Here is an 18,029-nt window from a genome sequence, read left to right on the forward strand (position 1 = left end):
CTGAAAGCTAAAAGATAAAATTACTGGGTCTAAAAATAAAGCGGTGGTTAAAAGCCTCCCCCACACCCTCTCCAATCTCCCACCCCTTCCACCCCTCTCTCGCCTTCTCCCTCCCCTCCTTCCCTCCCTCCTCCCCTCCCCTCCCTCTCTCTGTGTTTGCGTTTGACAAAGAAATTATTTGAACTTCCCACTGCCTCATAAAAAGGAAACAGAAGAGCAGTTTTGACATATGGATGTGATTTTTTCTGCCCCGAGACAGATGCACACGGAAAACAAACAGCACCAGGGGCTGCGGCTCTGAAGGGAGTGAAGTTGCTTCGCTTCACATGGGCTCTTCGGCTGGATTTCGGGAGCTGCCCAGGGATCTCCAGCCATGAGAAAGCGAAGTAAAGGACCGGGTTTCCTTGTCATGTGCCTTTCTGGCTAAAACTGTGGAAACAAACAAACAAACAATCAAAGAAACACAAATTCTGGAAAGAGGTTGTTGGGGGGGGGGGTGGGGGGGGTGGGGGGGGGGGTGGGAGGGAAGGAGAAGGAGAAATCATCATCAACCGGAGGGTTGGAAGACCTCTCGTCCTCCTACTTCCCTGAGCGAGCTTGGATGCTGGAAGAAGCCTCTTGGATATGGGATCATATCTGATATATCACAGCCTGGGTTTGATCCTCTGCTGCTCCGTGTTGAGTTCGGTCTACGCTCTGGTGAGTCCCTCAAACCTTTTCCCCTTCACATTCTTCAACCACCCGAGCGGCTGTTTCCCCGATGAGTAATTTACTTGTATCAAGGATTTAGAAAGCAGAACACTGGGGGGTTTTTTGGGTGGGTTTTTTTTTATTTTTATTTTTGGAGGTGTTTTGCTTTGGTTTGTTGGGTTTGTTTTTTTTTTTTAATCTCAGCCCAGTGGCTGGTTTTCACTGGCAGGCAGCGGGTGCACTTGGGCTCAAGAGTTGCTGCACCAGATGAAATTAAAATGTCTGTGCTTCCCCAAGAGTTTGAATCACTTTTAAACCCCTCCAGACAGGAACGTGTGCAGTTTGACAGGGGATCTGAGGAAACCGTTTGAGAGAGAATTCAAAAGACACCTATGGGTAGAGGGCAACTTTTCCTTCTCCTTTTCTTTTCCTTTCTCTTCTCTTCTTTTTAACTCAACCCTCCCCCTTCCCAAGATGACCAATTTAATTTTAATTTAATCTTCTTAATCTGCAAATCAGCTTTACTCTCAGGGAAACAGTGCCTTGAAACAGTGCCTTCCTCTTTGCGAATGAATTTGGAGAGGACCTTAGAGTGCAGGGCTTGCAGACAGTTTACACTCAGGAGCGTGAAAGTAGTATTAACCCTTTGCTTCCTGGCACTCTTTTCAACTGTCCCTGAACACACCAAGAGAGAATATCTTTATAGATGTAGCTAAAGTCTGTCAAAAGTGAGTTGATGCCGGTGACGGGCCAAGATCTGCAGGTCCTGAGTGGTCTCCAAATCCCTTCTGCAGAAGTGATGGGTAATGTCACACAGAATCAGCCACCAGATATTAACCCACTGATGGGCATGCTGCTTTGACATGTGCTTTCTTTGCTCACTCCATCCCTGGAGTCATCACCACTGCTGCTCATTTCTCAGAGCCTTCTGATGTAGGAAGGGGCACGACCACCAGCTAAAGCAGCGTCTGCTTCCTGCAAGGGATGGAGATGTATTTGGAAGGGAAGGGCTCACCTTAACCCAGGCTCCAGCCAGGTCCTCCCTGACCATCCTTGGGTCCTGTCCACTAGGTTTGGTAGGCACTTCTTGGGAAATAAACCTCCTAAACCCCATATAAACCTTTTAAACCCCAAATAAAACAGAGGAACCTGAGGGGACCACTTGTAGAATTGTTGAGGTTTTAGTGATGGTTGAGGTTTTTTCCCCTGTTCTGACTTGGATTTGCATCTCTGTGACCATGGATGACTTTGGGGCCATAACATGACAGGGTTTAGTAGGTCCTGTAGCACCTGCTACCCCCCTCCTACCCCAGCTCCATAGCCCTGCTGCCGCTGAAGTCAGCATTGAAACTCCTACTAGTTCCAATGTCTCTGTTGGTACTGGTGAAAATCAGGTTCTTGAAAGAACTGGATTGCAGTTGGACAAACTTCAGGAACCAGAAAAGACAGGTGAAGGCTGCAGAACACATCCCCAGTCCCAGTCCCAGATTGTTCCCCTCTTTCAGTACATCCCGGTACCTCCAGAAAGTGCAGATGACCAGACAGTGAACTGAGCGTCGGGCGTCTCTTGTTCCCAGGGGGTATTTTGGGTTTTATAACCCCCCCATCCAAACAAACACTGTCAGATCACAAGCAATTTGCTCAGAAGTACGGGGGAGGCAGTGGGGACTCATGGCTGGAGCTGCTGGACATGCCCTCACACCAGCTCAGGGCAAGATGGGCTTGGGTGTAAATCAGGAGTAGTTGTGCCAGAATCACACAAGGACAAGAAAGCAGGGAAATTTGCTGTGAAGTTCTAGGTGAAGAAGGCACAAGAGTATTGGCTCTGTTGTTTTTCCCCAAGCCTGACCCCATCCTGCACAGATTTAGGGTCCCCACTGCTGGAAACCCTATTTGGTTTAATTTGGCCCAGGCTGAGATGCGTATTTCATATGCATCCTTTGCTTTCCAAACCTGGTTCTGACAGCTGAAGGAGTTGTCAGAAAGTTTGGGAAGTCATCCTGCCAGTTCAGGGGGCTGCAGAGATGTTGTGTGTCCCTTCTGGCATCAGCTTAGGTGGAATAAGTTGGTCAGCCCCATTGTCACCCCGCTGAACAGCATCTTGCAAGTCAGGGGACCACTTGCAGGGTGCCTGGTTATTTTTAATTTGCTGTTGTTATTTCTTTCCCAAACTAACTTGATTTTTAATATGAATTTTTAAAACACTGGATGGCATTGCCTGCAGGCTTCAGCACGGTGATGCTTTGGTTGCTATGCTATAAGAAGGATCACATATGTGATTGATAGATAGATGGATAGATAGATGGATGGATGGATAGGCAGATAGATGGATAGATGGATGGATGGATAGATAGATAGATTAGATAGATAGATAGATAGATAGATAGATAGATAGATAGATAGATAGATAGATAGATAGATAGATAGATAGATAGTAAGTATTTGGCTAGCAGGTCTGAGTGTGGTTTACATGCTGCCATCACTAGAAGTGACCAGGTGCCTCTCTCCTAGAAACAACAAGCAAAAAATCCTGCAGAAGGATGGGGGATGCAAGGGCTGAATTCAGAGAAAGGCTCTGCAGAAGCTTTGGGTTAGGCTAAAAGTGGTACCCGATCTTTCACTCCCCCAGCAGAGCAGAGCAAAGCAAAGCAGAGCAAAGCAGAGCAAAGCAAAGCAAAGCAAAGCAAAGCAAAGCAAAGCAAAGCAAAGCAAAGCAAAGCAAAGGTCTGTTACAGGGTTTGAGTCAGGAGGATTCCCACAGACCGAGGCAGTCAGCCGCTCAGAGCTTCAGGGCACAGTTCATCTGTCTGAGGCTGGACGACTGGAGACTTGGGAGCTGGGTGGTTTTTTGGTTGGGTTCTTTGGGGCAGAGCTTGATCAGGTCTAACCATGAAGCTGTCACTCCCGTTATTCCCTCTGTCAGCAGCAAAGGTGATAGTAAAGGCACTTTTTTTGAAGCAGGAGTGCTGAAGTAGGGATGGGGAATGTTTCCTTTGATTGCCTGTGTCACTGGTACATCATGGGGCAGGATGCTGGCAGCTGAAGCGCTTCTCTGCAGCACCTGGGCTGCCTGTCCCTGCTTCCACTGGAAACTAGGGTGGGAAATTCAGTGCATGGAAAAATGCCGTGGAAGTCTGTCCTTACAGATGCAAAGCCACACAGAATCCAGAGCAAGATCAGCATCTCTGCCCTGAGCTTTTGAGGGGCAGCAGAGAGGGACAGACATCAGTCTCTAAGGGACAGGGATCTGGCTTTGATGTGGGGTGAAGTATTGGGTGAAGCTCCGCTCTCCCTTAACTCCCCTGCCAATCCATACGAGTCCTCCCCCAGCTTTTCCCTGGGGATGTCATGATTGGCACCTGCCTAAAGAGAGAGGGGAACTTCTCTTGTCAGCTGAGTGCTTTGTGACTGAAATCTGACAGGCTGAAGGCGTCTATTCGGCTTAATTCTGCTGCTTGATCCAAGGGCCGGGGAAGCAACGCTGTCCTGAGCCACACAGCCCTGCAAACATGGGCTTAAACAAGAAAATGTGTGCAAAAAGAGGTTTTAAAAGTAGGGTCCAACATCAGCAGAGCATGGGAGAAGTTCAGATGAAGGCAGTGGGATTTTATCTGAAAGGTGCTGGCAGAAAACCCTCCCCGTGTCCCACCTCGGTCCCCTTCTCTTGCCTGTCTCAGCCTGGCAGCCCCCAACCCAGTTGTCACTGGAGGATATATTCTGCATAAAATGTTGATAATAGCAATAATAACAACAATAATGATATGCCACAAGCCTTCTGCAGGGCTTTGGATGAGAACAGCTCTGGTTTGGGAAGCAGCTATCACCCTGAGCTGGCTGCAGTCGGTGGAGCTCGATATGACCCAGGGCAGCAGGTCCATGTGGGGTATGAACTGGGTAGTAAAAAGACTTCCACTTGAAGGTGGGTGTCTCACTTTTTAGCAGGGCTCAGTGCCTTGCAGAAGGGGCTGCACACTATGGGGGTGCATTCTGGCAGCAGACAGTTCTCAACCACCTTCTGTGTGCTGCAGCTGCGGTTCTCCAGCCTCCAGCTCCTTGGGAGATGCTGAAGTTTCCCTCTGGTCTTGCAGAAGAGCCTTGCAGAAAGCTCCCAGCCCCTTTTCCCCAAGGGAATTGGTGTTAATCTCTGGTAGGAAGGTCTGGTATAAATCAGAAACTTCACACCAGAGCGATACGATACTCAGGTCACCAACTGCTCAGGCAGCAAAGCACCAGGGTTAAGGAGGTGCTGGTCGGTGTTTTGTTCTGGTTCCTCCGATCAGACCCACATCAGGAAAGGCAAAGGATTTGAAGTTGAATAATTTATATTTGGAAAGGAGAGATAATAACATTCTGCCTCCGAATTCAGCCCATAATAAAAAGAATAACAGTAATAAACCAATCTTGTATGGAGATCCTGTAAACCCCAGCTAGCTGTCTAACTGCATTAAATAAGGACAAGCTCCAAGAGCAGGGAAACAATGCCTGAAATGTTCTTTCCTCTGGACATGCTTGGGAGCGTGCCCATCCCTGCCCTGTGTATTTATGAAAGATACGGGTTTAGTTATTGTGCTTCAGGATTAGCAGATATCCCTGGACTATAAAATACTCAACCACAAAACATAAAGCAAACAAGCCTCCGTGTCAGGCTGCCATTTCATCCCCTGCAAGCCAAAAATATCCAGCTGCCCAGTGGCAAGCCTGACCTGAGCAGGATGGGTTTGGTGTGAGCTGCTTGTGTTGGGAAGAGGGAAAAGCAACTGTGCACATGGGGGTGGGGTGGGGGGCAAGGCTGGAGGAAGTGAGATGCAAGGTGTTCCTTTCAGGTCCAGGCAGTTGTTGTTTGCTTTCTGGCTTCCTAGAAATAGCCCCAGAGCGGTGCTTTGAGATCAGTGGGATTATTCTGGCTAGGGTGGTGTGTCTGCAGTCCCTTGTGAGGGGTACCCCCACCCCCCTCCCCAGCTCAGACAGCTCAAGCAGAGACAGCTGCTGCCCCTGCCACCGCCGCCCTGCGCTCACATGTCCCTTTGAAAAACGATGCTGAGAGTCTGTCCCACAGCTGTGTGGCTCCTATCGCCTCTTTTCCTGGGCTGGGTGGGCTGATAAGGGCCTCTCCTGGGGTGGAAAGTTGTTGGCTGGAGGATTTCCCTCCGCTGATTAAATTCAGTTGAAATCAGCCCCTGGTTTGGAAAGTTATTTGGGGCACAGGCACAGGCATTTGCTCTGACCAAGCAGCACGGGCTGAGGTGGGAAAGCATCTCTCCTGGCAGATCCTGAGATACAGAGCTGGGGAAATCCTGCTCCCCAGAGCTGGTGGCAGAGCTTCTGCTAAACCCTGCAGCCCCTGCCTTTTCTTTGTGCCTAAAGGCCAGGAGGAGGGAGTAGCAGAGCTGGACTGTGGCTGCCTCTGAGCCTGGCCTCAAGCTGCACCAGGGCAGGGTCAGATCAGATATCAGGAAAAAGTTCTTCCCTGAAAGAGCTGTGGGGCTGTGGCACAGGCTGCCCAGGGAGGGGGTTGAGTCACCCACCCTGGATGTGTTTGAAAGCCGGGCAGATGAGGTGCTCAGGGGTAGTAGAGGACAGGAACAGTTGGACTCGACGATCTCAAAGGTCTTCTCCAACCTTGTGATTCTGTGGCTGAACCCCCTCCTGAGAACTGGCCCTTGTTGCTGCAGAGTGGCTCCATCCTCACCCCAGGCTGCTGGGAGAGGACGATGAAGCCTGGCGTGTATTTAGACACTGATTAGACCGCGCGGCTCTTCGACCCCGTGGCTGTCGCTGGGCTCACATCAGCCCTCTGAGCTCTGGTCCCTCCAAACCCCCTCTCCTTCTGACACTATCCGGATCAAAGGGAGAAGCCAGCAGGGGTCCCCCACCCCAAATAAAGGGCTCCAGAGATGCTGAGGGCACCAGGACATCTCTGGGGCAGAGAGGCTGAGGGACTCGGGGCTGCTCAGCCCGCAGAAGAGAAGCCTGAGGGGGATCTGCTCAGTGCTGAGCAACCCCTGAGGGGTGGGCTCAGGAGGAGGGGTCAGGCTGTGTTCAGGGGGGCCCAGGGACAGGACAAGGGGCCGTGGGCACAGACTGGAGCAGAGGAAGTTCCCCCTGAGCCTGAGGAGGAACTTGTGTGCTGGGAGGGTGGCAGAGCCCTGGGCCAGGCTGCCCAGGGAGGTTGGGGAGTCTCCCTCCATCTCTGGAGCCATCCCAACCCCTGATCCTGGGCGCTGTCCTGTGCAGCTCGAGGGGACCCTGCTCTGGGGGGGTGGGATGGGATGATCTCCAGAGGTCTTTCCAACCCTGATTGTTCTGTATATCTGTGACGTGGCAATAGTCCCTTGGGGATAAATCTCAGCTAGCAGAACACCCTCTGGGTCAGACTGAGCTTTGCTGCCTTGTGTCCTGGTAAGAAAACATCCTGACTCATGCTTGGTGCACCTGGCTTTGCATTAATCCCTGTGCTTCCACTGAGGACAGGCTGACCCTTGCTGGTGATTGGAGGGGCTCTGTGTTTTAGTGTTTCCCTGTTCCTTCAGAGGCTGGGTTGACTTCCAGAAACCTCATTTTCAAGAATGGAAAAATTTGGACTGATGGTTCCCTCTTATCAGGTCATACTTTGAGCCTCCTGCAACACGAGCTCCTCTCACAGCATTCAGCTGATGGTTTGGTTGTTGAAATCTTCTGCAAGGCTGGCCTATCTTTCTGGCTACATGTTTTTCCCTTTGCCTACCAAAGCAGAAAGTGGATTTCTCCACCTCTTTTCCCTCTCACCTCCCCAATATCCCTGGTTCAAGGCATTCCAGCATCATAGGGACTGTGTCCCTGTCTCCATCCTTCCCTCCTGACCATTTCCACCCCTCCATGAGCTGATTCAGCTCACTGAGCTGGCACCAAACTGACCTGTTGCTGGGTCAGTGAATGGCATCTGCACAGCAAAGGCTCTGATGAGTCCCTAAGACACGTGAGGGAGAGATGGGGTCACAGAGGTGGGGACAAGAAGGAACGAGCAGCCATACATGAAGGTCTGCCCTCACACCATGGTTGTACAGTGATGTTACTTTGGCATAAAGCCACCCAAATCCTGGGTTTGACAGACCCCACACCCCATCCCTGTTGTTCCTCCTGTCCCTTGGCAATAAATACATATACAGCAATGTGAACCATGGGGCCAGCAGCTGAGGTCAATAGGGGCTGAGCTACCACCCCTCCATCAGTTGCACCATCTAATCATTAGCACTCTGCTTGGCAGAGTTGTCATCTGAGCAGATGAGTCCTGCAGATGGTTCCAAGTGGTGGTGCAGGATAGCATAGGTCAGGGGTGTTGGTATTCCTATTTTTAGGGAAAAATTGAGTTTAGGCATGTAGATGTGCCATGCCACTTGACTTCAGGGACAGAGGACAGTGCTTGTCTTTAGCAGTACAGACATAAACAGGGACTTCTAGCATCCAGAACCTCACAGTTGGTGCTCACTTGCCTGCTTTTTGGTGTGTTGCTTGCAGGGACAGTGAAATGGTCAAGCCAGACCATCACCCTTACGTATAAGCTGAGGGAGGTGTTGAGCAGGACTAGGCAGCACAGCCATCCTGCCCTAGCCCACCTCTCTGACCAGAATAAAAGGTCTCTAAAGGTGTTTGGTGTCTTTGAGTCTTTCCACCATAACGACCTCGAGGATCAGCTGTTCTTCAGATAAGGGCAGCTCATCACAAGAAGACTTGGCTGCTCAAAAAAGACCTCCTAGATCAGTGTCTGGGGCAAGGGATGGAGACAGGAGCTGCTGCCTCAGCACACAAGGCAGGCTGGTTATCTCGTTTGTCCCGGTGCTAATCAGGCTTCCTTGATGTTATCTCCACCCTGGCCTCCCTTCCCCTCACTCCAAGCATTTCAGTGTATTTCTCTCCATGGTCTTGCCACACTGAGGGCAAGAAGCAGCCTCAATTGCATCTGTAGCGGCAGGTTTGAAAGTCACTGGGTGTCCTTAGGAAACCTCCTGTTCCCTGAACTCTGGCTTGGGACCTACATTTTTCTGGATGTTTTAACAGAAAAGGGAGTGGGATGAAAAACCTACTTCATGCTTGCACTTTGTAAGCAGATGGTAGGAAGCTACCACCTCTTGGGCACGTAGCAAAGGAGAAATGATTGATGAACTGAGACCCAGTGGTGCTTTGAGGAACTCTGCTGCTGTTCAGGAACACTAGCAAGTTATTTAGCTGTCATCTCAATGGCTTGATTTATTCACTTGAGGGAGTGCAGCATCCCAGAGGAGCTGTGAGCCCACTAAGCACAGGAACAGTGCTGGTAAACAGAGAGTGGGGCATTTCTTAGCTCAGGAGGTAAAGGAGGGTTTCAGAAGCTGGAGGCATCTTGGCCTTGCTCTGCCCAAGGTGGCTGGGACTGATGGAGCCAGGAGCATCGTTTGAACCTGGTTTTGTTCACTTTCCTTCATGTTTTCCCCTGTTCCATCTCTCCATCCTGATGACAGCCCATATTCAGACCAGTCCCTGTAGGTACATGGGAGCCCATCAGAACACCAGGCTGGCTCTGGCTCATGCACCCAGACCATGTCACTGACTTTCAGTGACGTTTCCCTTACCCACAAGACCAGAGAATGGTCTCTAGCCCACTTTATGCAGTGACACAGTGGGGCTGGGGGCTTCTGACACTGCTCAGCCCTGGGAAACAATAGGCCAACCTGCAGAGTACTTAATTCATTGATGCTGTGAGTTAGAACATATTAGGCAATGCCTGATCTTCTCCCAGAGCAAACAGCCAGGCACCTCTTTTGTTTTGCACAGTTAGGAATCAGCATCCAAAATTCAGTGGAACCACTGGGCTGATTTCCATGAACTTCACATGCTGTTTCCATCTGTCCCACTTTGATTGTCTAGACACAGCCTTGCCTCAACATTACCTTGACTTTCCTCTCTGCTCCTACATCCCAAACCTCTTCTCCTTTCAGACATTGAGCAATCAGAGTTAGAGTAGCTTTGAGATGCTGGCTATGGAGAGTGGTTGCAAGGAAGGACCTGGGGGTGTTGGGTGACTGCAGGCTGAATATGAGCCAGCAGTGTGCCCAGGTGGCCAGGAAGGCCAAGGGCATCCCAGCTTGTGTCAAAAATAGTGTGGCCAGTAGGTCTGGGGAAGGGATTGTGCCCCTGGGCTGGGCACTGATGAGGCTGCAGCTGGAGTGCTGGGTCCAGTTCTGGGCCCCTCACCATAAGAAGGATATTGAGGTCCTGGAGTGAGTCCAGAGAAGGGCAACCAGGCTGGGGAAGGGGCTGGAGGGCAAATCCTATGAGGAGCAGCTGAGGGAGATGGGGATGTTTAGCTTGGAGAAGAGGAGGCTGAAGGGAGACCTTCTCCCCACCTACAACTACCTGAAGGGAGGGTGCAGAGAGGTGGGCGATGGTCTCTGCAGCCAGGGGCCAGGAGATGGGAGGAGGGGCAATGGGCTCAAGCTGCCCCAGGGCAGGGTCAGCTCAGCTGGGAGGGCAAAGTTCTTCCCTGGCAGAGTTGTGGGGCTGTGGCACAGGCTGCCCAGGGAGGGGCTGAGTCACAATCCCTGGATGTGTTTAAAAAAAGGGTAGGTACTTAGGGATCTGGTTTAGCTTAGGATGGGAATGGTTGGACTTGCTGATCTTAAAGGTCTTTTCCAACCTTGTGATTCTGTGAAATGACTTGTTTCTCTCAGCCTACTCAAAGAGTAAGATCAATAACACAACATCCTGTAGTGGAGCTATTTCATCGTTAGCAATTCCTCTCAGCTCCATAAAAATACAGGGGAAAAAAAATTAAAATAAGATGTGGACCTGCTAAGAGATGACCAACACATACAGTTTCAAAACCTTGGACTGCTGGCTTAGTGAGAACCATCAACTTTTACCCTCTCAGAGCTGGTATCCCGGAGATTTTCTCCGAGCTTGTGTTTTCTCCCAACGCCCTCAAGGTTTTGCTCACTGAATTGCTTCCTCTAATATGGTCAATCCAGTAAGGAGAGGAGCCCAGGAGTTGAGATTTAGCTCTCCCATTGACTTTCCACATGCTTTCAGGCATTTCTTGCTCTTTAACATGCACAGAGGACTTGAGGGAAGTGAAGGTGGATGCTGTGCATTTGGAAACATGATTTAGTTTTGGTGGCCCTGCCTGTGGCAGGGGGGTTGGAACTCTATGATCCTTGGGGTCCCTTCCAACCCAGGCCATTCTATGATTCTATGATTTTTATTGTTCTTCCCAGAAAAGGATAAAAGAGAGAGAAAGAAGAAGACAAACAGTGAGGTGGAAACGTTTTCCCAGTGTAAATAGCCACGGTTGTGGTCAGAGGGTCTGACGCACCGTATCCAATGCAGACGTGGATTCTCCTCACTCATGTTAAATTACTAGGGCTGTTTACCCAGGCTGGATGGGGACAAAGCAGGATAGGGCTGATTTCCCCTGCTTGGCTTCAGAGGTCAGCAATTGGGTGCTCAGGAATCTCTGAGCTGCCCCATATTGTCAAGGGGCCGGCTCGGCTGCAGAGCATCCCACCACAGATCATCCAGGACTGAGACCACAGAACCTGGGTGGGCATTGAGGTCTCATTTCCTCATCTGACAAAGGCACAGGGGTCAGTACCACACTGTTCTGCATGTGTGTATATACAAGTGAGCATGAGGGCAAAACCATACGGCTCTGACTCACCCCATAGCATTGTTAAACAGTCTCAGAGCATCCCACCATATGATCCCACTGCAGAGTACCAGCTTCATCTCCAATTCATTTCCCACCCTGACTGGTGTTCCTCCCATCAGCCTTTCACCACCACAATGAAGCATGTTTGTTTTGTTTTGGGGGTTGGGGGTGGGGTTTTTTTTTGTTGTTGGTGTTGCTGGTGGGGTTTTTTTTTTTCATTCCTGGGATCAGATTTTCTCTGTGATTTGCTTTAACCTCATCACAGAAACCACAAAGCTCAAGGGGCCAGAACCTTCTGCTGGCATAAATCTGTGGAGCGCAGAAGGGCCAAGAGGATCTCATCTGATGTCAATCAGCATCACTGCAGGGAAATAAGGAGAGAGCCAGAGGGTAAATCAGAGAAGCCCAACTGGCACACGCTGGTCCTGGTCTCCTGGCCCTGGGCTGCATCTGGACGGGAAAGGGAGAGAATTCTGCAAATGGAGAGATCTGGATCAGATGACAAGCCCCCAGTTTCCAGATGCTTCTCCAAACCATGTTCAGCCATGCTTCAGTAGCTTCTTTTGTGGCTGGCTGCCTTGTGCAATGAATGCCTTCTTGAAAGCATTAAAGCAAGAGCAATTTGGGGAGAGGGGTCTGAAAGCAGGGAGGAGGGGAGCATCGCTCTTGGTTCTGGCCACGGTGGGGGTGGGGAAGGATGATAAACATGCTGGCAGGCTGGGTTCTTTCAAACCACAGGACAGAGCTGGCTTCAGCTGTGGATTTTGGGTCCATTCCTAAAGGATGCCAAATCATGATGTCTGAATCTGGGAGATTTGAGCAAATTCTAGCATTGGTGTTTAAAAGCTGACTGCACAAAGAGATGATTGCTTTTTCTTCTTACCCCACCAAAAATTTCTGTACTGATTTTGCCTTTGCATCCCTTGGTGTCATTGACAATGTCAGTGTGATCAAGAAATTGAACTTTTAAGTGTATTTTGCATATGTTTTGTAGGCTTGAGAGTGGTAAATCAGGCCTTCCACAGCCACAGCTACTGTGCACCCCTAATTTACTGTCATCAGCAAAAAGATGACTCAGGTTTATGGAGGAGCAGGGGGAGGGGAGCATGCTTCATCAGGTGAAAATGAAACAGAGTCAGCCTGTGTTTTGCATCCTGGTAAGGATCCATCCCTGGGTCTGTGCCAAGAAGTCTGAACACAAAGAGGATCTCCGTAGGGGTCAGTGCGGGCATGTGCTTGGCTGACCTGACTCAGCACTTCCTAGGGAGATAAGGGCTCTGAGTTACCCAGATAAGCAGAACAATGGCCAAGCCAAAGGGAGAACAGACTGCTATCCCATGAGCAGAGCTGGGTGGAGGAGAGGCCTGAGGTGGAGCAGGAGAAGACAGACCAGGTGGATCCCTGCACCCTTCCGCTCGCCAGTTTTCCTGTTCCTGCAGATATGGAGATGAATCACCCATCCCACCTGTAATTGCTAAGTAGCCAAATTGCTTAATTGCTTCATCATAATTGTCAACATTGTTGCTGGGTGAGAACCCAAGGGGTGTGCACAGAGGTCTAGTAGGCCTGGGTACAAGATGGCAAGAGATAAGATGGTTTGGGGGAGGATCCAAGGCCTTAGCTTAAAGTCTTGAGTGGGTTTTTGAGCCCTGGAACAGGTTAGGGGTATGAACAGGGAGGGGACATGTCCCACCCTAAGGGCAGGGACTGCTTGGATGGAGCAAGAGGGTCTTTCTGAACTGGCCAAGGGAAAGAAAGCATTGAGGATCAGGGCTGTTCCTCCAGTCCGGGCAGGGGATGGCCAAGGGAGGACAGACACAACTTTGGCACTGCCAAAAGAAGCTCCCATCTGACAGAGCTTTGCCTTTACCAATAAAAAATAGGCAGGCCAAGGATGAAGTACTGAACTGCCATCCTCCATGATGTTTTACTGCCAACACTCTCCCCAGCATTAGCTCTTACCCACCTGTACCACCCCAAATAATACTCAGACACGGTTCTGGTGTATTACAGGCTGTAGGAGATCACAGAATCACAGAATGACTGGGCTGGAAAAGACCTTTAAGATCATCGAGTCTAAACATACTTGTCCTCTACTAAACCATATCTCAAAGTACCTCATCTAGAGGTAATGGTTTGGATGAGGCCACACTGCTTTGGGAAAAAGGTATTGTAGACATATGGATGTGGGCATCATCAAAGGGGACAGAGAACAGGAGCCAGCTGATATATTTTCTCCCAGAGAATTAATTAGCTGGTGCTTGTGGTCCCATGGGAGGGCACCCACACTGCAACAGGTCCTGGTTGGATCCCTGTTACTGTCACATCCAAGCCATCAACATCCCTGAAAAAAGGCTCTTTTGGGACTCCCACCACCACCCCCCCATGCAGTACCCCTGTGCTTTTCAGTCTGGGGAACTTCCTCCTCCCTCCTCTCTGCCTCCCACCGAGGCATGCACAGCCACCACAGCTTTCCTTCCCTGGTGGCTCTGAGGCCATGGCTACCCTCAGGTCCAGGTGAGCAGCATGTCAAACCCTCCCAGCATCTCCCCAGCAAAAGGAGGAGACGAGGGCGATGCCAGAGCTGAATGGCTGGAGCTGAGAGAACGTCATGGCCCAGAGCTGCCTGCACCACACTGAGGGCTTAATGTGCCGTAATCACAGAGCTGGCCTTGTTGTAACAGCACCCTGACCATGCACAGCTCCCAGACGCTGCTGGCAGCTCCCGTGGTTGCTGCTGGGTAGGGTAGGGGGGGTTGGAATGGATACCCCCCCTCCCCTCCCCTCAAGCAATGAGAGAGGGGTCTGCAGGGAGGAGGAGGGGAGAGAAAACGAGTGGGGTGGTGTCCCAGCTTGGCCACGGCTGTGGCCAACCCTATCTGGTTGTGAATCAGGACATTAATCAGTGTTATGGGGCTTGGGACAGGGTCAGATACCTGTGGTTTGAGGCGTGCTGGCAGGGCTCAGCATCGCCGGAGTCATAATACCACACACTGCTCATGAAAGAGCAAGTTCCAGGAGGCAGGGTGCCGGGAGGGACGCTGGGGGGACGGGCTTGGGAGGCGGTTGCTGATGGGGGCAGGAAAGGAAAGGAGAAGGGAAGAGGGGGGGGGGTGAAAAATAGAAAGAAAAAGAAAGAAACCTTCTTGGTGGGTTTCCTGCCTGCTCTGCTTGCAGAAGTCAGAGAGCTGCCTGCTTTACGAGCTGCCTGCTGAGCATTCATTCGCCTTGTCTCCTGCATCCTCTGCGCAGGGAGTTTGCTGCTCATCCCTTCCCACAAGCACTGGCAAGAAAAGTAGGGGTATGAGAGCATGAAAGTTAATTACGCCAACCAGGCAGGAGAAGTAGATGAGGAGTGTGGGTAGGCAGGAGCCTAAAGGCTGGGCCAGGAACTGGGGAGAGAAATAAATAGGATTCCTGTTCCTGGGAAGAGGGGAAGCAAAAGGAGACAAGACCCCCTCATCATCCCTGTGTCTGAGGGGGCTTTGCTTTCCATGAAACAGTTTTTCAGCTGCATCTGGCTTTCAGGTTCTATTAATTGTTATAAAGTCAAAATAAAGCTGTCAGGAGCTCAGGTTTTGGTCCACCCAAGCAATTTGCAGAGCTTTCCATGCTGGTTTCTCCCCACCCATGACAGGACACCATGGATGAGCTCACAGGATGGGATAAGATCGAGGGATCTGCTATGGCAAGTCACATGAAGGCAGTGGTGTACCAGCCAGGGTGTAGCCACATTTGAGGACTGCCCTTGAAAAAGCTATGTGAAGTTGTGTCTTCCCTTCCATTTCTGCTGCTTGAGCTGGAGAGAGGCAGGAGATCCTATAGCAAGCATGGGGCTGACCATGACACTGTCAGGCTTGCTTGGAAGTCAGATGAGATGGATCTTACCTGCATTTGGAAGCCACAACCTCTCCAAGAGAGAGAGAGAACCCAGTTTTCATCTGTAGGCAACAGAGATACAGCAAGCAGAGAGATGCTACAGCAGGCAGCTAAATGGGAGCAGATAAAACACACCACAGCATCCCAGAACCACAGAATTGCAAGGTTGGAAAAGCCCTTTAAGATCATTGAGTCCAACCATTCCCATCCTGTGCTAAACCAGATCCCTAAGTACCTCATCTCCCCTCTGTTAAACACCCCCAGGGCTGGGGACTCAGCCCCTCCCTGGGCAGCCTGTGCCACAGCCCCACAACTCTGCCAGGGAAGAACTTTGCCCTCCCAGCTGAGCTGACCCTGCCCTGGGGCAGCTTGAGCCCATTGCCCCTCCTCCCAGCTCCTGGCCCCTGGCTGCAGAGACCATCGCCCACCTCTCTGCACCCTCCTGCCAGGGCAGGGCAGGGCAGGGCAGGGCAGGGGGGAGAAGGGCTCCCCTCAGCCTCCTCTGCTCCAGGCTCAGCACCCCCAGCTCCCTCAGCCGCTCCTCGCAAGCTTTGCTGCTCTCCAGCCCCTTCCCCAGCCTGGTTGCCCTTCTCTGGACACGCTCCAGGACCTCTAGGTCCTTCTTGGAGTGAAGAAATCAGCGTTGCTGATTCCTGCTCTACTCTTGGGAGAGCCACAGTGGTGAGCTCATGATGCCATGGATATCTGCAGTGAGGTGAGCTGAATCACTGGGTCAGACAGAAGCAGAGCACCCCACTCCATGTCTGTTTGCCAGGGACCAGCAGTGCTAACTGGCACATGCTCTTCTGCCTGTGGTCTAGGCAGCCATCAGCCACCTCCAAAGAGGAGGTGCCAGGCCACCCTCCAAGGCAAAGGCCAGGCCTGCTGACTTAGCACTGCATCTTTCCCCCTCTTTTATTCTGTTCTTTACCTGTTTCTGATTTTTGTCATCTTACAGTTGCATCTCCTACCCACAGTGAGCTTTAGGCCACCCTTCCTGTTTTTAAGACAATAAGACTGGGTTTGTGGACTCATGGTTGGTGGGATCAGCAGGATGGTCTCAAAGGCTTCTCAGTTTCCATGAACACTGTCTGCTCTGAATTTATTTTGCCAGTTGTTTCCACTGATTGACTTTGTAGGTCTTTTTCCCTCTGCAGTGTAGAAAAAACACCCAAACTCCTTCAGCCTGTGCAGTACAATGGGCATCTCTTTCTTCTAATAGAAGAGGGCTGAATGTAGCATCCACTGCTGCAGAGAGGGAGACCCTGTTGTAGCAACCCATGTGAATAATTACAGGTGGAAACCATTCCCAAAACCATGACAATTGCTTAAACAGCATGAGCTTTCCAAAAAGGGAAAGATTTTATTCCTCTTCCTTTTCCTCCCCTTATTCTGGCTCTCTAGAGTTAACTCTTCAGCTTCTGGAGCTGATCTCCAGCTTCTTTCTGCAGATATGGCAGGTAAATGATTTTATTTAAAATGTGAGTTGTCCCCCCCTCTCCAACACAGAAGTTAAAGCTCAAAGACAGGCTTAAAAAACACCAGATAGAGGAGTGAGAACTTGCAGTCCCAATGCAAGGCTAGAAACCCACGTACTTAAAGGGTCCATGCCACTATCTTACTCCTGCGTGTCCTCCAGCAACTCACCCCCTGGAAGCAGTTTGACAAAGTAGATGTCTAAAGAGTTGGGGGGAGTAACTGAAAGTAAAAGCTCTTTAACTTTTCTCCATGTCCATCTTCCAGCCAGTCACTGAGTGGTAGAGGAAAGCAGCAGGGCAAATTGAATTAAAACAATAATCTCCTGTGTTTTTACTGCTCTGGGACCTGCTGGGGTTTGGTTTGGTTGTGTGTGAATAGGTGTCCTTCTGCAAATGCCTTAAAAGAAAACTGGTTTCATTTCTTTGGTGTTTTGGGGGTGATTTGGTCTTTTTGCTGCATTTGTGATGTTCAGAGTTAGGAGATCTCGACACTGAAGGTTTCCTGTTCAGGTTTGGGGAATGGGCCTTTGGAAAGAGCAAACCCCTGCATTTTAGGTTTGGTTTTATTTATTTCTTTGGCTTGTTTGGGTTTTTGTTTAAAAAAGGGAGTCCTGAACGTGACTCACAGTAAGAACCTGAGAGCTGAACGTGGCCTCTGAGGAAGGCAGAGACGGTTCAGGGATTGCAAGTAGCTGTGAGAGCATCCCACAGGGGGATACTTAGGAAGCTGCTTTCTCCTCCCAAGTGCTCCTGTTTCCTCTTGGTTGTTGGAGCTGGAAGCTTTTCAAGGCAGAGGCTGCTGGCCCAGGGTTGTCATCCCCTTCCCCTGGGCATCCTGAGTAGAAGACTCCCCTTGCCTATTCTGAGATGTCCAGGTGGCTACCTGGACTTTTTGGTCTGAATTTGTCTGTGGAGCTCCAGCCAGCACAGCAATGAACCTGAGGAGAACTTCAGTCCACTCTAAGTAGGAATTGCTGGCTCAATCCATTTGCCCCCTGTAATCATCCAGAGGCACTCAGGGTGTCCAAGATATCTACCAAGGGCAAGTGGACATGGCACAGGACCAGCAGGAAGCCACAGAGCAGGAGCTGGAGACAAATGAGCTACTGCAGGGCATCAAGTTGCACTCAACACTCTGTTCCTTGCTTCTGGCAAAGCAAGATTTGGGATTTTAACTGTTGGAGAGGGTTCAGAGGAACCGTGAGGATCATTAGAGGGCTGGAGCAGCTCCCCTAGGGAGAGAGGCTGAGGGAGCTGGGCTGGGTCAGCCTGGAGAAGAGAAGGCTGTGGGGGGACCTCAGTGCAGCCTCCCCGTCCCTGAA

General features: G+C 50.7%; 1 protein-coding gene across 1 annotated transcript in view; it reads left to right on the forward strand.

Annotated features, from left to right (window-relative positions):
- Positions 1–491: 491 nt before the first annotated feature.
- PTH1R (parathyroid hormone 1 receptor) overlaps positions 492–18,029 on the forward strand; it is a 121,749-nt gene continuing 104,211 nt past the window's right edge. The window contains exon 1 of the mRNA XM_084260786.1: positions 492–699. Coding sequence (XP_084116912.1) covers positions 625–699 — 75 coding nt within the window. The 5' untranslated portion in view covers positions 492–624. The remainder of the gene's footprint in view (positions 700–18,029) is intronic.

Source organism: Gallinula chloropus (assembly GCF_964237585.1).
Source record: "Gallinula chloropus genome assembly, chromosome: 2".
In the NCBI taxonomy this organism is placed as follows: Eukaryota; Metazoa; Chordata; class Aves; order Gruiformes; family Rallidae; genus Gallinula; species Gallinula chloropus.